The 20,068-nt window shown below is 41.2% G+C and overlaps 3 protein-coding genes across 8 annotated transcripts; 1 reads left to right on the top strand and 2 right to left on the bottom strand.

The window, feature by feature from the left end:
* Positions 1-117: 117 nt before the first annotated feature.
* On the bottom strand, positions 118-3,680 carry LOC148883011 (ras-related GTP-binding protein C-like). 2 transcript variants are annotated; one of them, XM_088986934.1, is made up of 8 exons: positions 3,540-3,680; positions 3,307-3,434; positions 2,703-2,906; positions 2,433-2,632; positions 1,728-1,842; positions 1,501-1,643; positions 1,284-1,432; positions 118-684 (listed from the first exon to the last, which is right to left on the bottom strand). In XM_088986934.1, the coding sequence occupies exons 2-8, from the start codon at positions 3,388-3,390 to the stop codon at positions 527-529; spliced, it is 1,053 nt and encodes a 350-aa protein (XP_088843060.1). In that variant the 5' UTR covers positions 3,391-3,434; positions 3,540-3,680; the 3' UTR covers positions 118-526. The 2 variants fall into 2 exon arrangements, with proteins under 2 accessions (XP_088843060.1, XP_088843059.1); XM_088986933.1 differs by lacking the exon at positions 3,540-3,680 and having other exon boundaries at positions 3,307-3,486.
* Positions 645-8,949, top strand: ppt1 (palmitoyl-protein thioesterase 1 (ceroid-lipofuscinosis, neuronal 1, infantile)). 2 transcript variants are annotated; one of them, XM_088986936.1, is made up of 11 exons: positions 645-720; positions 3,434-3,439; positions 4,737-4,859; positions 5,120-5,229; positions 5,377-5,504; positions 5,992-6,062; positions 6,158-6,260; positions 6,363-6,453; positions 6,521-6,619; positions 7,141-7,212; positions 7,300-8,949. In XM_088986936.1, exons 1-11 carry the CDS (start codon positions 645-647, stop codon positions 7,420-7,422), a joined length of 1,002 nt encoding a protein of 333 aa, XP_088843062.1. In that variant the 3' UTR covers positions 7,423-8,949. The 2 variants fall into 2 exon arrangements, with proteins under 2 accessions (XP_088843062.1, XP_088843061.1); XM_088986935.1 differs by lacking the exons at positions 645-720; positions 3,434-3,439 and adding an exon at positions 3,768-3,893.
* On the bottom strand, positions 8,745-19,983 carry cap1 (cyclase associated actin cytoskeleton regulatory protein 1). 4 transcript variants are annotated; one of them, XM_088986931.1, is made up of 14 exons: positions 19,849-19,938; positions 18,537-18,590; positions 16,804-16,908; positions 15,711-15,811; positions 14,686-14,763; positions 14,426-14,569; positions 14,253-14,338; positions 13,155-13,260; positions 12,886-13,078; positions 11,347-11,528; positions 11,138-11,261; positions 10,973-11,055; positions 9,844-9,987; positions 8,745-9,726 (listed from the first exon to the last, which is right to left on the bottom strand). In XM_088986931.1, the coding sequence occupies exons 3-14, from the start codon at positions 16,904-16,906 to the stop codon at positions 9,643-9,645; spliced, it is 1,428 nt and encodes a 475-aa protein (XP_088843057.1). In that variant the 5' UTR covers positions 16,907-16,908; positions 18,537-18,590; positions 19,849-19,938; the 3' UTR covers positions 8,745-9,642. The 4 variants fall into 4 exon arrangements, with proteins under 4 accessions (XP_088843057.1, XP_088843054.1, XP_088843056.1 ...); XM_088986928.1 differs by lacking the exon at positions 19,849-19,938 and adding an exon at positions 18,674-18,749; XM_088986930.1 differs by lacking the exon at positions 18,537-18,590 and having other exon boundaries at positions 19,849-19,983.
* Positions 19,984-20,068: the final 85 nt, after the last annotated feature.

The raw sequence follows: 20,068 nt of genomic DNA, 5'->3' as shown, positions 1-20,068 counted from the left end.
AACGCTTAACTTTGACTGTGTTGAGAGCAAAAAAAAAAGGTCATCCATGGACAATTTTGGTCTCAAATTGCTTTTTTCTGATGACCATTTCAAAAAAAGACAACTTAACCGATGAGCTTCAATCAACAAAATATAAATTTCTTTATTAAAAGAAACTATGTACAGTATACAAAAAATAATAATCATGGAACCTTTGGAATTTCCTGTTTGGCATTGGAAAAATATAAAGCCCTTGTATTATTAGGACGTAGCATACATAGAAAAGCAAAGTGCCTGAGGCCCACTTTAGGTTAAATATTAAAAAAAATAAAAGCCGATCCAAATATGTCGCGCTGCAAAGCAAACCGGCTGAGTAGGTACGCGAAGCTAACAGCGTCTTTCAAAGCGATGATTACACTTTTGGACAACATACGCTGTGAGTGCATCACCTGGAATTTTGACAAACCTGGCAACCCACCACAGTGGCACTAAACAAGGCAGCAAAATGGAGGAGAGAGGGTGGGGGGGGGGGGGTTATCGAATGACGCTATTGCGTTTCGAGGCCGTCGCCATTTAGCGCAGCGTATTTCAGGCTGTCGCTGGACGAGTTTGATCTCTTCAAGATGCCACTTTGATTGGAGGCGGCGACTTCGAACACTTCGTCGATGGCTTTTCGGAAACAGTGGAAATTGTACTCGATGAGACCTGCGGGGGAGGGAGATAGGAAGATAGGGATAGCAAGTCCAAGATGGCGCCCGAGTAGGCAGCCGTTAGCAAGTGCTCTCACGAGCGTTGCTTGTTTGCATATGTGGAACTGTCGCAGCTTGGAATTGAAGCGGATTTACATGGGACAGGAGATGTGAGACAATATCGTTCATCAATGGATGCTATAGCTTTGTTTGTTTTCAATATTTAGCTTGTAGCAGACGTGCATATTTCACCATGACGTCCATGATCAACTGGTGAAAAGGAGGCTTTGATCCTCTCCTCTTTCGTCTAGAACTGCTTCATGCAACAAAGAGGGTGCAGAAAGTGCTGAAGATTGAATGACGAAGGTGAATGTGTTGTCATATTATTTTGTTTTTTTTTGTTCTTTTGACTTCAAGATGGCGCCGCGAGAGTGGCTACCTTTCCAGCAGCTCCTGTATTTAGTTTTTCTACTTCTTCCTTTCCTTTCCATAACGTTGCTGCTGTGAAATGTAAATTTCTCCACTGCGAGACTAATAAAGGTAAATCCAATCAAATATGCTAACAGCCCAAAGTTATTATCCCGCAAAACGGAATACACAAAACATTTTACATACCTTTCCTCTCAAAACTCTCCTCTCTGAGGATACAAACGAGCGCGAGGAACTTTGTGACCTCTTTCAAATAAAGCACCGTGGTGTTGTTCAGCTTGATGATGGCTAAAGACTCCTTATCGTAGGCGCAGCCGCTGCCGTCTTCCAGAAGCCTGCCGAGGGATAATAAATGTGTCACACATGAGGAAGAAATGAGGATCACGGCGAATTTATACGTTACCCGTAAATGCAGGAGACGTCGATGACCACGTCGATCATGTCGCAGCAGAGCTCATAGGACTGCATGTCCACAGGCGAGCTGTCCGTGGCGATGTAAATCTTGCTGACGACATCAAACAGGAAGGCCTTTTCAATCCCGGAATGCTAGCGACACAAGAATGGCCCCGTTGTACTTTTTTTTCCATATTAAAAAAAAAAAAAAACAGGATTAAGGTGAAGGGAGCGTACAGATATAAAAATGTTTAGGAGGTTCTCCAAAGTTGGCAATTGAGGGATGAGCTTCTGGACTACTTTGCTGAAGGCCTCAAAAATGGAGTGGTCGTAGATGCTGGTCAAGTAGAAGCTGAGGGCGGAACGGAAAGACATTTAAAACACCAAACAAGCCTGCAAAAAAAAATAATATTAAATCGGCTTGCCTGCTTGATCCATTCCCTTCATTATTAATATTCTCTATGTACCATTTGTCAAGACAAGGGCACAGAAAAATCCTAATGGACCCTCCGCACCCTGCTCACCACGTATTCCAGCTACTTCCTTTATAAAGCTTCTTCCTCAGTCACCATTAAGTCTCTAAACAGTAATCCAAATATAACCGTATTGTGGCTCTTTGCAATTTTGCACAACCCTGTGGAACAGCATTTTTTAAAGCCAAGCTGATCCAGCAACTTTAAAAAAAAAAAAAAAAAAAAAAACGAGTAGAGCCATAAGCAGAGCTTCTAACTTTCAACCTTCCTGTTTCCCTATCACCCCTTGCCTTCCCTTCGCTGCGTCAGCAGCAAATAACCGCCAGCTAAGCACTTTTTAAGTTTACTTTCTTAGCAGCAATGGATGAAAGGAATCATTCGGCAAGCCAACAAGCAAAATAACTGGATAGGAGTTTCACCTGAGCAACTTTACCGTAAAGCAGCAGTCGTCTTATCGTCCATCGCCTACCTGAGGTGGACTTTCTCGAGGCTGGCGTCAGTGAGGTCATCTTTAGTTCGCTGATGAATATCTCTTTGCGTTTCGATTTTGTGATCGTCGGAAAGGCCGTCAACTTTATGGATGAACACCTCAAAGTTGATATCAGGATTGACTTTGTAGGCCCTCGACACAGTCACTTGGAGCTTTTCAAGAGCCTCCATGTAATCATCCTAAGAACAGTCGAGAAAGGAAACGCGGATTTATTTGAGCCTAGTCACTCAAGATTTCATCATATCTCACCTGAGCGTCAATGACAAAAATCAATGCGCCCGTTCCATTGAAGATCATCTCACTGTCAAATGTCGGATCACAGAAGTCCACTTGGCCCGGAAAGTCCCAGATTTGAAAGTTGACAAAGGAGCTGCTGGAGATGTCGTCCTTGTAAATTTTGTTGGTACTCTCCAGAAACAAAGTCTCATTCGGAGACATTTTGTGGAAAACCACCTAAGAAAAAAAAAGATGTCGTTCGTCAATTGAATCAAAGGTAACCTTTGTTCAGTCAAATGTGTGCTTTTCAGAGGCTTCCATTTGAATACTGAACTACAGTACAAAAAAAAATCTAAAAAGGTTTGCTTAGTTTTATTTGAAGCTGTATATACATTGCATATATATATTTAACCAAATAAAATATTGAATAAGTGGGAATATGCCACAAAATGGCGTTTTTTGTTTAAAATATTTCAAAATGGCACTTGGGTGATCTTCATACTGTATAATCACCAACACCTGTTTCCAATTAAATTTTTAATATTTCGAAATGATACAAGACGCTGCGTGATTTATTAAAACAACAAAACAAAAGTCGTTTTAACCTAAATATATCGTGGATAAAATCTGAATTGACCTTCTGAATGGACGACTTTCCACTGCGCCGCCGTCCCATCAGCAGGATCCTTGGCTGGTCAGCTGACACGGGGTTCTCCTCCATGTCTCCTTCCTCCAGCCCGTATCCAAAACTTTTAGGGAACGAGCCTACGGTATCGTAACTCCCGGTTAACGTTGGCTCTTCGAACTCTCTCGACATTGTGGACCTTGCCGAATAACCCAAAAACCACTTGGACGACCCCCCAAACTCACCGGAATGTGAGCAGTTATTCAACTGGCTCAACGATCCGACGAGGAATGATGTCGATTATGTTCTGCGCGAGCTAGCATGGCAAGCTAACTTAGACGACACACTTTGTCCGTTGAAAATGTGTTAACATCACATGAAATCGAATTATATCTTCTTGGTGTGCTAAGTGAAAATTGACCGACGTATTAAAGTGTCACTATGTCATAAAAAGTCAAATGAATACGGGCTAAAGTTCAGCTACACAAAACCAGTCACAAGTCTGGCTACTTCGGCTGCGGGACTCCGCCCCTTCGCTCTGATTGGCTGGTTAAGCTGTCCGTTGTCATCTGACATTAAAATATCGGAAGACTTGAACGGTGAGTGTCGATTAAGCACACAATGTGATATCTGCATTCTTAAATGTTGTTTGATCATCGTTAATCACATTTTATTCGCTTTGGTTATGATTGTGTGCATATGAGGGGGGGAGTGACGAGCAAGTTTGTCCAATTTGCGACTGTGCGACGAACAACCGAGGCACATCGAAAACCACAAACTAAACGGCCACAACGTGTGCATTTGGTGAACCACAGATAAAGTCAACTTGATATCACCACGTTTGACTGATATCTCATCGCATTACTGGGCCTTGACAAATTATTTTTAACCACATTGCACACAGGCAAAAAGAACGTCACATGTTAAATCTCACGATTTGGTCGGGAGACTCCCGATTTTGACCACAATACTCACATTATAAAGCAACTATTGGCACAATACAGACAGTTAATTTGTAAGGTGAAACAAAAGAAAATGTAAAAACAAAATACATGTTATACTTATTGAATGTATAAATAAACAATGAAAGCGTTTTGTTTTATTTGCTTCGAATGTACTTTTCTGGAGCTCACATTATACCGTATTAACACGCACCACAGTCGTGAGTACGAAAATCTCCCGATTTTTGTTTTCTGAAACGTAACATGTATGACGTCACAGAATACACTGTAATAACATCGAAACGATGATGCTGATGAAACCTAGCTGTGTTTAGTTTAAGTACTGTATATTAATTGTATATTCTATCATCTCATGGGAGACCATTTGATATTCTACTTGTCACAATAGGTCTTCGCCATAGATAGGTGAATATTCATGATGTATATCATTGTTTGACCCAATCGCGATGGGAAAATACCGATCTAATTAATTAATTCCAGGTTCCAAGATGACACTTGGTTTGCTGTGGGCCCTCCTGGTTGCTCCAGTGGTGCTGGTTGCAAGCAGGCCGGCTCAAAGTTCCAGCAATGGGACAGTACCTCTCGTTATGTGGCATGGGATGGGTGAGGACAGTATTCAAATTGTGTTGTAAACAATACAAAATGTGTATGTAGAGTTGTATTAGATGCTTGAGAATGGAGAAATGTGCTGGTGATCATTTTTAACATGATAGAGAATTATAGAGGTGTTTCTATAGATGGTGGATAGATGGATGCAATTGATTCACTTTGTCTGATGGGGAAAAAAAAGAGAATATATCACAGTCGTCTCATTTAGATTTGCAGTTTAGATTTTTTTGTATGGGAATTCTTCCTGTGTCCAGGTGACAATTGCTGCAATCCGCTCAGCATGGGAGCAATAAAGAAAATGATCCAGAAGGAGATTCCAGGAATTTATGTGCTTTCATTAATGATTGGCAGTAATATTGCACAGGTACCGTTCTTTCATTTTCAATTTTACTTTTAACTCATTCACCGTCATTCACAAATTTATTCAGGAATTAAAAATATGACATAAAGAGCCATTCCCGAATTAGTTTTTTTCATGCTTGGGTGATGTCATGTAATATTTCGCACACAGGACACCACAAATGGATTCTTCATGAACGTCAATGAGCAGGTCTCATTGGTGTGCAGTCAGCTGGCCAGTGACCCTCATTTAAAGGGAGGATATAACGCCATGGGATTCTCACAAGGGGGCCAATTTCTGTATGTAACTACTCAGTAGACATTTTTTCCGCACCACATAATACACGCTCCCCAGCTTACGAACGAGATACATTCCGAGCGGTCGTTCGTAAGTTGAATTTGTTTGTAAGTTGCTTCAGTGCTATATTTTGTATGGAATGTATGTTGAAGTCAAACACTGAACGGGGAAGTATTAAACACAGATGCTCTAACAGTCATAAAATAAATTCGCACCTACTGTAGTACGACGACATATATTCCTGGGTCTTCGGGAAGCCATTACTGAAGCTGCTGCAGTAATGACGTGCCAGCAGCTATTACTTTTTGTTATGCATCACATCCTCCTGGAGCGTCAACTGTGAAAAAAGGCGCGCAATACAAAATCCAGCCTCTCCGTCCGAACATTTTTTGGACATACCGTACCCGCAAAAATATCCGTGTGTACCATTATTCGTAACTAGAATGTTCTTAATTTAGGGAATGTCTGTAAATTGCTTCCATTGTGCAGGAGAGCCGTGGCACAGCGATGCCCTTTCCCACCGATGAAGACGTTAATCTCTGTCGGCGGCCAGCAACAAGGTAGGAAAAATCCACCACAGTCGATTCATTTGTTCATACCAAACACATGTACGGTGAGTAACGTTCGCGGCGGCGACGTTATGTACAACCCTCAGGTGTGTACGGCCTGCCTAAATGTCCAGGGGAGTCATCCCATGTCTGCGACATCATCCGAAAAGCCCTCAACACCGAAGCTTACGCCGACGTGGTTCAGAAACAGTAAAATGTCTTCATTCTTGCATTGTGACATCCACGTGACACATTAAAGCAAACATTTAAAGCCGCTTTGTGACCAGATTACCCCCCCCCCCCCACCCCCAGTCTAGTGCAGGCCCAGTACTGGCATGACCCTTTAAACGATGACCTATACAAGAAACGGAGTCTTTTCCTGGCGGATATCAACCAAGAGCGGGTTAGTTACGTCGATTGCAAAGTAGCAAATGAATCAAACGTTATGACTCTAATTCTGCTTTAAAAAGGTTTTAAACGAGACCTACAAGAAAAATCTGCAGATGCTGGATACATTTGTCATGGTGAAGTTTCTGCACGACACAGTGGTGGATCCTGTCGATACGGAGGTGAGCTAACCCAACGACACGTCGATCGTTCAGCTGTCATCTGTACTTCTTTGAAGGTATCGGATCTTTCGCTCCTCATCCGAAAAGCTTCATCAGCTAACTAAAATGGTGCTGGTAGCTCTGCCACGATATATAAATCCCTAATAATACATTTCATTTCTAAGTGCCTTTCAATAGGTCACTTTACAGTCACAGGATAATTTTTTTCTGTGGGTGAGCAGCGGCAGCCACACGTGCCAGCGTTCACTCAATCCGGAAGTAACTCAAATAGATAGAAATCTATATAGATAGCTAATGGACAGAGGGGGCCAGTTCTCTGCTCTGATCAGAGCATATAGTTACCAGCACAACTTTAGTTAGCTGACGAAGCTTCTCGGATGAGTGAGAGGTCCGACACCTTCAAAATAGTACAGATGACGGCTGAAGAAACATTTTCACTCCTGTACGACTGAGAGCTTAGACAAACGTCCCCTCGTTTTGTTTTTGGCACTCATAAACCTCAACTTTTTCCTTTCTGAAAGTGGTTTGGATTCTTGAAAACGGGTCAAGCCAAAGAGACCGAAACGCTGCAGGAGAGTATTCTCTACAAAGAGGTGTGTTAGCGCACACGCAAGGTCACGTGAGCTGTTTTTGCATACGTACGTATGTAATAAAAATTAAAAATGTTTTTCCTAACGTAGGATCGCCTGGGCCTGGCTGCGATGGACAAGGCGGGAAAACTGATTTTTCTTGCAACAGATGGAGATCATCTTCAGTTTACTCGGGAATGGTTCAATGCAAACCTGCTGCCTTACTTGCGCTAAGGAAAACTAAAAAAGGGGGCAGGGAAATACCCCCATCACTGCACTGATCAGTCGCCCACTGGAAATTGTAACAAAAAATCCTATTCCTTTTTTTATTCAGTTAAAATCAATAGTTTTGGAATTTTAAGAACCTTTTTTTTTTTAATTAAAAAGTTGCTGTTGACATGCGCGCCTACTGGGATGCATCTGGGCCGCTCCCTTGCGCCTTTTCCGCATTTTACAGCCACTGGTGCAACTTTGTAACTCCACTGAGCCAGTACTGGGGCAAGCCTTTTACGATTGGCACATATTGCTACATGACCAACACCACTTATGACATACTTCTGTTAAAATAGCTTAAAAAAAAACACCATTTATTTAAAGGACAACCGACGCCTCTGGACAAGTTGTGTCCATAATTTGTAAAATCACTTCAACTTCTACTGCTGAGCGTATTTTACAAAGATTCCACGGCATATAGCTATATTTTACGTTTTAAGACTCACGCTGAATATTCAGGATCAAGTTGTTTTCGAGTTGGTGTATGAGTGCGTACGTTACGTCACTGAAGGAACGCCCCTGACAGAGAAAGCGACACACAATGCATTTTAGGTACTTTTTTCATCTGAAAACATCGTGTTGATCAGTGTTGATGGTGAATGATGCGATGGTGAATCGTTGTGTGTTGCACTGAGACTACTATTTGATACTAGTTGACACAAATTACCAACAGAAAAATCAGCCCATTTCCAACGACGGTCAGGCGCCATCTTGTGCATTTTCGGGGACGCTACATTGGAGTCCAGACGCCTCAAAATGAGACGGATGGACTTCTTCAATCGATTGCAAACATGTATGCTTTCCTCTTCAGAACTATTTGAATCATATTCATAACTGGATGAGTAACAAGAAAGCATCTTCTCCGAATCTGAAGCCATTGTTTTGATTCTAGAGCAAGGCAAGACGTCCTAGTGTAACATCACGAACAAGGAGGCGGGACCTTCTGAGGTCATTTTGAAGTCGTTTTGGGACACTAACTTATTTTTATTGGTGTTGCATTTGACTAAAAATATCAGCCCGCGTGTTTTGGGTATTTTAGATGCTATAAAACGTTTTTCTGATGTCAGGAAATAAAAAAATGGTGTCGGTTGTCCTTTAAATTGTTGATATTAGAAAAATAGATTTTACTCAAATAATGTTTTTTCATGCTCCAATGAATGTAATTTTGGTTTATTTCAATCAGTTTTACATACTTAGTTCGATCTAGTTAAATCGGGGTCCATCCATTTTAGAATTAGTCCCCAGATGCATCCCTGCGCCTACATCCAAAACAAACAAGAGGATATTATTGCAACATTTTTAATGATCTCTCCAGTACGAATGAGCAATAATATTGATTGTGAAACCAACTCCCTCCCCACAACAAAAAAAGACAATATAAAATGGCGGCGCCAATAAGACTTGAGATATCCAACGTCATTTTCAAGGCTATGTTTGCCCATTTGTCTCCATATTAGCCCGTCGCTAATAAAGTCATATTCAATTCTACATCGCTCCTATATGAATATTTTTCATCCCTCTTTCCATGGAATGTCTGACACTTTGGGAATGTGTACATAAGAACGCATAAGTGTGATCGAGTTTGTATTTAAATGAACCGCGTGATGAAAACTTTCCATTCGATATCTTGCCTGATTTCACTCCTAATCAACATTTTAGAATATTTAATCAACAATTATGATTTTTTTTCTTCACAAGGACTGAATGAAATTGCATATTAATGAACAGATACCTACCATTAGGCGGGGGTGGGGGGGGGGGGGGTTCTCCTTAGCCACTAAAGAGATAATTAGTGCATTAAGCATCCTGATAATCATGGCTGCAGAGGCGATATCCACCTAGCTAATAATCGAGTACAGTATTATCCGGATAAATCTACAGATATAATTGGCAAAAGTGCTCCCTGCTGATTGGCTGCGAGGAAAGCTTGAGATAAACATAAGCAGTCCTCATTGGCTGTGGGAAAAGAGCATGAAAGCTCTTGATAGGCCAAGGAGATGAAGTGGGGAGGGGAGAAGAAGAAAAAAAACCAAACGCATGACGTTTTTCAATTCTCGACTCTACAGCGCGCGTGTTAGCTAGTGAGTCATCACTCAGGTGGGCTTGGTGAAATGTGAGAAAAGGGCGTGGGAGGGTTGGGGGCGCGTGGTGTCGAGAAAAGGTCACCCCCCCCCCCCTGATCTATCCCGCGATCTCCGTCGATGAGGTGACGAGCTTCGCGCCGTCCCAAATTGTCTTGAACTGCTCGGGTACCGGGAATTCCGACTGTGGATCACAATGATAAAAGTCATCGCAATGATAAAAGTCACTCTAAAAATCTCCTATCGATCGATAATATTGATCAGCGCAGTCAGGAAAGTCATGTTGGGATGGGATACTCACATATTCTCCATCCTGGCCAGGCACCAAAATGTTCATTTCTGAGCTTTTAGCGCTGATGATCTCACATTCCAGTGACTTTTGGCTCAGGTACACGTGGCAACCGTCCGTCTTGTTGATGGAGATGGTGGGAACCCGACCGATAACCTGCGCGTGATAGCCCGTTTTATTATTTTGTTTAAAAAAAAAAAAAACGCTCCCGAAAAACACATTTGATCAAACGTTACACTTTTTAACTCATTCACTGCCAGACGATGTGCAACAATGTGTCTTCTCCAGTGCCAGGGTTTTTGTCACTGTCACTTGAATATTGAGTTTTAGGACGACATAAACATTCAATACAGTGTTAGAAACCTTAGGAATTAACTCTTCTTTCATTGAAAAAAAAGTTAATTACTAAGTTATAAGAGTCTGTAGTTATCTGAGCTTGAAATGGCGGCGGCTGTACAAAATACAATATGATACAATACGTACAAGTTAATTTCTAAGTTATATGAGTCTGGAGTTATCGGAGCTTGAAATGGAGGCAGCTGTACAAAATACAATATGATACAATACGTACAAGTTAATTTCTAAGTTATATGAGTCTGGAGTTATCGGAGCTTGAAATGGGGGCGGCTGTACAAAATACAATACATACAAGAGTTAATTCCTAAATTATGAGTCTGGAGTTATCTGAGCTTGAAATGGGGGTGGCTGTCCAAAATACAATAATAATAATAATCCATTTCATTTATAAGCGCCTTTCAAAACTCATGGTCACTTTACAGTCAGGAGATCAGTTTTTCTGTGGGTGAGCAGCGGCAGCCACACGCCAGCGTTCACTCAACCCAGAAGTAATTCAAATACATAGCAAGCTCGCCAGCTAGATAGCCAATAGATAGCTATATAACTAATAGATAGCCAGCCAGATAGCTAGCTAGCCAGCCAGTTAGCAAATAGATAGCTAATAAATAGACAGCTACATCACACTTTGACAAAAGCTGAAGTTGTAACTAAGCGCTAACATTGACAAAAGGCAAACGCTGCCCCCTCGTAGAAAAAAACATTGCCAGAGGTCTAACCAGCGCTTTATCAGCACCCCCCCGCCCTACCAGCGAATGAGTTAAAACACTGCGGGTCATATACACACCTGGACTTTGACATCCCTGCAGTTGATGATGTCAACGATGCCCACGACGTCATCAAACACCAGGCCCATTTTCTTACAATTATCTAGCAGGGGGGGGGGAATAACCCTGGTTGGTATTGACAATACTGACATGACCTTTTGAAATCGCGCCAAACCGGTTCTTACCGATCGTAATGGAGTTGAGTTTGCCTTTGACCTGCAGGGTGCTGTTGTTACACTTGAACGCGTAAACCACTTGCTTGAGCTCCGTGTCGCTGATCACCAGGCCTTGCGCACCTTCTTGGTTCTCCTGCGGAGTGAGTACGCGCAGAAATAATTACGTTTTGTAGCCTTGTCTCAGTTTGGTTTGGGACGAGGGCGGGGCAACTACGTACCACTTTCCATTTCTTGCCATCCAGCTCCAAAACGGGGGGTGCGCTACGTGTCGCGGCAGCCGACGGAGCGGTTCGGAGGGAAGGACCAGTGAATGGTTTCGGTCCGGTACGTACGGGAGCAGCCTGACTCCTGAGTCCGGGATTCTTGTGGGTCTTCTCATCATCCTTAACGTGCCTTAAGCCTGGAAAAGGGAGAAACCGTGGTATACAAGACTTCAACATTGTTGTCATTTCAGGACGCAAGGAAATAACTTGATTGAAATGATGATAAGCAATGTGTTCAGTACACTAGAATTTGGTTATGGCGGCGCAGAAATTAAGTGGTACACCCTTCGAAACGTCTGACAGAAAATTTGCTTGGTTTATTTTCATTTTAGTTCCTTTATTATGCTCATTCTCATCATCCCACAACGCCAATATTACATTCTGTATAGCAGTGATTTTATACATACATACACACACACATTCCTGTTTCAATGGTTTTGTGAAGTCTGGATAACTCCAGTTAAGGGGTGAGGACCACCGTTGCTGATAATTTTAAAGAACTAGTGTTCCATTTGAACACTCAATGTCACCCCATTTCCCACTTCAAATTCTTTAAAAACAAAGAAATAAGTGGACTTGAAACTGAAATAACAGCAGGTGTGGTTTCTGAATGGCTACATTCAAAGTCCTCACCCCTGTAATAAATTGTTAAAATATTGTTTTACTTTTTGTGGTATGAACTTTTTCCTGTCATCAAACACGCACACACACACACATAAACACATAACAGTGAGTAAAAACTGTGTGTGTATCCAAGTGAAATGAAAACACAGACCAAAAAAAAAATCATTTTGGGTGAATTTGTGAGGACCTCTCTCTGAAACTAACAGATGCATGTATAGACCTTCTAGAAGCCTGTAGAATGAAAAACTTGTGAGGACTGGCAAAAATGTCCTCACGACGTATCGTACAAAACGTTAGTGGTCCTCACAAGACTAGTCATACTAACACACTATATATATATATATATATATATATATATATATATATATATATATATATATATATATATATATATATATATACACACACACACACACACAGTGATACCTCAGCTTACAAACTTAATTGGTTCCCAGAAAGTGTGTGCAAGGCGAAAAGTTTGTTTGTATATATATATATATATATATATATATATATATATATATATATATATATATATATATATATATATATACAGTAAAGTCTCGTTATATCGATATTCTCGGGAGTTGGAGAAAATATCGATATAACCAGACTATCGATATATCTGATCCTGCGGCATGTAAATTTTCTCCTTGCGTTCATAGAAATAGTATCGTAATAAGCAGTACTATCGATATAACCGGTATCGATATAACAAGACTTTACTCTATATATTATACACAGACTACTTCAAAATAGACACAAATTGGCGTTTCGTGTTTATTATGTTTAAGTCATATTATATATGTATATAATACATGCACACATACGCATATACATATACACACACACACACACGGCCCGGTTTACCCCTGGTGATGTTGGCGCCCTGATTGATGGCGTCAAACAAGGCAGTCCGATTGAGGGAGTCGCTGTCTCCGTGCTCGGAGGAGCCGCCGAGGTCCGCTGGAGGCGGCGGAGGTGGTCCGGGAGGGGGTGGGGGCGGAGGAGCGCCGGCGCTAGGCTTGCTTGGAGGGGCTGCGGAGGCCGAAGCCACTGGGCCCTAGAGATGAAATGGAGTTTTAGAAACAAAGCATTTGTAGCAATAATTGTTGAGTCTTAAGTGAAATGGTGCTTACGGTCTTGCTCCAGGACAAACCGGTGGTGTGATATTGCTTGATGTAATTCTGCAACTCGGTCCAGATGGCCAAGTAGGAGCGCACCCAATCCACGTGTGTCTTGTCTCTTTTAACAGAACAAAAAAAATGGGATGAAAATGGCTCCTTTAACTTTCTACAAAGCACCAGAAATGCTTTTAGTATGTTACCGGATGATGAAGAATAAGAAGTTATCTTATTTAAAAAATTCATGCTGTTATATGCTTAGTCAACATGTGTGACTCAAATACACAATTGAAGCACAGACAACCTGGGGTTAATCTGAGGTCAACAGACACAGCAAGTTAAACTGTCATCTTCATCTAGGACAGGGTTGTCAAAGTCATTTTTTTGCCGCGGGCCACATTGTAGTTATGGTTTCCTCTTGCGGGCCGTTATGAATTTGGGGAACCCATTAGAATGTTTAAATCCCTTCAAATATTACATATAGAGCACACAGCAAATTAATGAATAACTCGTTTTCAAATCAGAAGTCAAGAATAATGACTTTTATTGTGGTTGACATCCAAAAATATGAAATTTTGGCTCAGATTTTAGCAATCATCATGGAATTTAACAAGTTTGATTTGCTTTCGCGGGCCGAAAAAAAAATGATGTGGCGGGCCGGATTTGGCCCGCGGGCCTTGACTTTGACACCTGTGATCTAGGAGATCTGGCCTTGGACAGAATTTAGGACTTGGGAAACTCCTTTATCACCGAAGCAATTTACGACTTGAAACTCCTTCACAGGAAGAGCTCATTAGCCAGGTTACAAATTTATCAGTTCACGGAAAAGATAATGTTTTATTGCTTACAGCTGTTCGTGCTTACAACACAAGAGGTGTGGTATTCTAATCAAGAAAACTATGTTTTACTAATGTATCACTTAAATTTGCAGATACTCTCAATAAATAGCTTGGCAGAGGGCTGCAGAATTCAGACGTCTGTCATGAATGGCTGCGTCTCCTGCCGGCAGTACGGACAATCGTTCTGGGTTCGAGTCTTTGTCCACAGTGTCCGATCGAACATCTCTGACACCGCAGAACCCAATATCGGAGAAATTACTATTTTTTTAATTACTTTTCCTTATACTCCTTGAGTACACGGTTGGTGTAGAACATGGCGGCATCCTGCATCTCTTTCACGTAGGGTCCTGGCTTTGGGGCCTAAGACAGAAAACATGGATGACACAACTTCAATTCAAATTCAAACACGATGCTGAATACACATGAAAAGCATGCAAGAAATCTCACCACGGCGACCCATCCCAGTGCGGGCACGCTCTCGCTGATGGCGGAGAGATGGTGGAAATGGGGGGAAGTGCGCTTCTGCTCGCGGAACGCCTGCACCTGCTCGATGACTTGGCACACAGGCCGCAGGAGGGCGCTTAAAACATCCTGAGCGAAATGAAAACGGCCATGAAAAACTACACAAACTTCAATATTTAGCCACTCTGGTGACGCCGATGTCATAATATAGCAAATGAAAACATTTCAAAACACGAGCGACATACATCCGATGGCTTCTGCGCAGCGGAGGCTGTTACGATGACTTGTCGCTGACTGGAGAATGCCTGCTTCATCATTTCTGCCTGCGAGAAAAACAAGAAGCCAAAAAGTCAAATAAACAGACACTCCCCTTACAAACGAGATACAGTGAGACCTCAACTTACAAAAACCTTAACTTACAAACTTTTCGTCTTACAAACGTCAAATTTATGAAAATTAAACCTTATAATAAGCACTATTTTCATAATACACACCCACCACGGCTGGCGGAGTGATCTTCGGCGGAAGCACACGACCGAACAGCACCAGAGGTTTAGTTACCAACAGTCCTTATGGAAGGTGACTCTCCTTCCATAAGCCATCAACGACCATCAAAAAGGTAAATACAACTTTATTTTACAGCAGTTTATTTCTTTAATTACAGTCCTCATGTAAAGCGCCTCTCTTTCCAAACAGCAATTCCCTTTGACCTTCAACCTCCAACGCCATTCCATCAAGCCATAAATGACCATTACAAAATGTAAATTAAGTGACTTTATGATAAAATGCAGTGTATTTCTTCCATTACAATACAATAGCACATGTATTATACATGGAATAAGGTATGTTGTGTGTAGTTTTAAGGCTTATTTAGTTGAAAAGTATATTTTATGGAAACCCGGGAATGGATTATTCCCATTTTAATGGTTTCCTATGGGAAAATGTTTTTTTGAGATACGCACTTTTCGCCTTACACACTCTGTCTGGGTGTCTGGGAACCAATTAAGTTCGTAAGTTGAGGTCTCACTATACGTTCTGAACGGTCGTTCGTAAGTTGAATTCATTCGTAAGTTGAGTCATTGCTATAATTTATATGGAATGTATGTTTAAGGTTTATATACATATGTTTAAGACTTATATAAGTAACCTAAAGCCATAAAAGATATGCTGTATAACGATACGTACATGTACAACTGAAGCGAATACTACATATGTTACAACAAAAAAGTAGGATTTCGAGAGCTAACGAGAGGCGTGACAGGTTACGTACATGTTTCAGGACATCACCTCCGATCTGCTGACTGTGGCTGTAATATTGATTCACGGGACCACTGATGAGTTCATTGAAGGCCTCCACGAAGGCTGGTACAGCTGGCAAAAAAAAAAGCGTAGTGGAAGAGCATTACAATTTAACACATTCACTGCCAGACATGTCCAAAAATGTGTCCACTCCAGTGCCAGTTTTTTTTTGTCATTGTCACTTGAATTCCAGAACCCACAGAATATTGAGTTTTAGGACTACATAAACATTCAATGCAGTGTAAAAAACCTTAGACTCTCTTGTGTTATCAGGAAAAAAAAGAATTCCTAAATTATATGGGTGTGGAGTTATAAGAGCTTGAAATGAGGGCGGCTGTCCAAAGTCCAATGTATTAGACGCTCCCCAACTTACGAACGAGATATGTTCCGAACGGTCGGTCGTAAGGTGAATTTGTAAGTTGCTTCAGTGCTATATTTTGTATGGAATGTATGTTTAAGGCTTATATAAGTATGATTAACGCTTGTATAAGTAACCTGTATTGATTGGTTTGTACTAAAAAACAAACTTAATAAAATATATGCTCTATAAAGATGTGTACAACTGGAGAGAACACTACATATGTTACTACACAAATGTTCATATGTACCATTGCTCATAAGTCGAATGTTTGTAATTAGGGGAGTGTATGTCCATACATATTGGTTTATATAGCGCTTTAACAACAGCTGAAGCTGGAACAAAGCGCTAACATGGGAAAAAAAGGAAATGCTGCCCCCTCGTGGAAGGGAAAAAAACATTAACGGAGGCCATGGCCAACGCTTTATCGACACACAAACACGAAAAAACACGAACAAATTCGTGAATGGCGCTCTACGTCATATTTTCAATTCCTGAATAGATTTGTGAATGGCAGTGAATGAGTTGATAGCTTTGTTAGATCATTAACAACTAAAACATGACTTGGGGTCGTGGGGGGGTCACATTAATGTTTATTACTACCGCAAACACTATAGCATGTTAATATTGTCTTACACACATCACACAAGACTGAAATATTTAAGCTTGTCATCTTAAAAAAAAAAAAAACATACAAATAATTTACCTCCACCACCAGAACCGTCGTTGCTGTCACCAGGGCCCGACATGGCCTCCAGACGGCCCACGGCCAACTCCAGCCTCTGCACCAGATTCGCCAGCTCTGCCATACCTAACGGATTAGAAGCGATTAGGGAATGTCGCCCAATGAGGATGAGGTGACACCAATGTGGAGGGATGCCAGATTGGAAGCAGAGCTCGAAGGCTTTTCCCAAAACACCTTTGGATTGGATTGGATGTACCTTTATTCGTCTCTCAGTGGAGAAATTTACATTTCACAGCAGCAAAGTTATGAAATTGCCAATAAATAAATACAAAAGCCAAACAATTGCCATATTCTTAAACAGACAATTTAGAACGACAAAGCCGATGTGCAAAATGACAATTACAATGATACCTTAGCTTACGAACTTAATTGGTTCCCAGACAGAGTGTGTAAGGCGAAAAGTGTGTATCCCAAAAAATAATTTCCCATAGGAAACCATTAAAATGAGAATAATCCGTTCCCAGGTCCCCATAAAACATAATGTTCTACTTTCAAATTTTCTAAGTCTTAAAACTACACAAAATATACCTTATTTTATGTATAATAAATGTGCTATGGTATTATAATTGAAGAAATAAACTGTACTGTATAACAGTCGGCTGCCATTTTGTTGTTAGAAGAACGGCTTGGTCGCGAACGACACATCACTCATTGAGGCAGCTCCGTGTGTATCCCGAAAAAAAGTTTGGATGCCAAGGTAAAATTTAACATTCGTAAACCGAAAAGTTTGTAAGCCAAGGGGTTCGTAAACCGAGGTATCACTGTACAAATATTTTCCTGTGAACGGGTGATCCTTGAGAGACCAAAAAAAAACACAACTAGAATGCAAGTGAAGGGAAGCAGGTCAAGACTTGCAAAAAGGTAGATGTAGATACCAGACAAGGTGTGTTCGGAAAGTCCTTTGTCAACAAAACGTTTGCACTGCTATACTTTTATTCGTATCTTGGGTGTTTATTATCAAAGCATGATCAACCAGTTCAAGGACGTTACAGACAGCCAGTGACAAAATATTCTGAACATTACACAACAAGTGTTGTAACCTGACAACAGTTTCTGGCGTAGCACGATCACGTCATCGACAATTTAAGGCTGTCGCGGGAGCTAATTCGCTTGGCTTCATCTTTTGGGGACATCTGAGACGGACAAATTAGAACAGAGTAAAATAGCTTGGGTTGAGGGCTCACCTTTGCCTGATCTGCAAGCATTTTTCTCATTGAGAAGGCTGCAACAAATTAATTTCTGAGCCAGGTTTGGATATATAATTAGATTAAGGAAGGACACTCAGCACTAATACCCATGACCTAATTGCCGTGTAGTGCCAATAAAAGCATTTGCACGACGGGGCAGTTAAACTTTCCCAATTCATACACGTTAAGTGTCACAATTTAGTCGGGAGACTGCCGATTTTGACCACAATACTTACTTTATAAAGCAACTATTGACACAATACAGACAGTTCATTTGTAAGGTGAAACAAAAGAAAATGTAATTTGTTTTACGTTAACTTTGACAGTGAACTTCAACTAGGCTTGTTGTGAAGTGGGGTGCGTTCACTGCTATCATACGACGTTCGTACATTCCACACTCGAAACTTGAAAACATCCCAATATTTTCTGACAGTTGATGGACCAACTCACTTATTGAATCATAATTTATATTTAAGCATAATCTGTGCATTTCAGACACCTACGTACATTTATTGGAGAAGTTTGACGTCAAAGAGCACCACCATGCAGCAGGAAGAAAGCCTGTGAGAGGTTCATCGGCAGTGAGACGTTCATGTTACCATCGAAAAATCGGATATTCCGAGATCAGACAAAAATCAGCTCACCTTTGAAAGCAGCTATGCTCCGTACAAACATTGATACTTTATCAAAATAAGATTTAAACATCCTTGCCGGTTTTCGTCGATGTTACAAGTTTGGTTCGGAAATACTACCTGGTGCCACTTATATGTTGATGTGATGTTTTGATACACCCTATTTCGACATAGCAGACAGAAGAGAGGTTTACAGCGCTTTAACCAGCAGTGCTCGGCTGCCAAGTTCGTTCACGATGCAGATCAGGAGTTCTTTGTCTGCTTTATTAACATTAAATCATGCAGAGCTCTTTTAAGTGTATGGCGTTTAAAAAACGAAACGTCATTAGGGTGTTATTAAACGGGGACGAAAACGTGCGTTTGTTGACACAAACAAACGTCCAAAGGCCTCTTCGGAACGTGTGAAACGAAAGCAAAAATCCTCCATGGAGTTAGGTCAATGTAGTAATATACTTTAATGCGTCATTTTTGTTTTTCAGTTCAAGCAGAGGTGACCGCGGACCGCGACTTGGAAATTGTCAGGTCGGCGGTGGTGCTTTTTTTGCAGAATCTGCATTTTCGGCAAGTTCAGGCGCACTTCTGGATAATAAGCTCTTTGTAAAGTACAACGACTACATTACGATTTGACTTAATCGTAAAACATAAAATACTGTCTAAGAAACTTGGAACTCAAGATGGAAAGATCCAATTTTCAACATGACGCGAGGAAAACCAAATCCAGCATTGGAACACGGCAAACGACGTTTTATTTCAAATTTAACTGCGGTTCAGACACATTTGTGAGTAAAGTAACGTCAAGTGCTTACATAATGTGTCTGCCTATTTACTCCTTCCCTCTTTGCAGCTTTCGATATTTCCTGGTTGTTGTCGTCGTGATCACGCCCTGCCCTGTTAGCACAATTATACCAAGATGTTTTTTTGTAAGATATCCACACTAAAAAACAAAGCTCACGTTTATCCTATTTTTTTTTTGACTGCAATAAGCGATCAAATGTGATAACTTCCAATTAATTGACGTGTTAAAAAAAACAATACCGGGTAGTGTTAGTAGCAACCGCTAGCCGGGTGTGTTAGCATTCCACTGATTGCAATGGTGATTTCTGAATGATGGTGCGTTTACGGTAGATGCAAAAACGCTTCAACAAACGACCGTAGAATCTTTGCAAATGCAATAAATGTGAGCTTACCAACGAGAACGTGTCAAGTGATCACTCGGTGGTTGAATCGGACGTCGGGCTGTGTAGCCTGAAGGAAGCAGAACGTCCTGGGTCTTTTTTTCCCCTTCCTGGATGAACTTACCCAGCTGTCACCGCGCTTCGTTTCCGCCCTTGTCCGAGCGAGACGTTCCTTTGCCATATAAGGCGTGCGAGTCGTACACGGAAAGAAAAAAAGATGGGAGAAAAGCGA

Source organism: Hippocampus bargibanti, linkage group LG20, assembly GCF_051943395.1.
Source record: "Hippocampus bargibanti isolate YZ-2025 linkage group LG20, ASM5194339v1, whole genome shotgun sequence".
Lineage (NCBI taxonomy): Eukaryota > Metazoa > Chordata > Actinopteri > Syngnathiformes > Syngnathidae > Hippocampus > Hippocampus bargibanti.
Note: the sequence above shows the minus strand (reverse complement) of the source record. Positions and strands in the feature narration are given on the sequence as shown.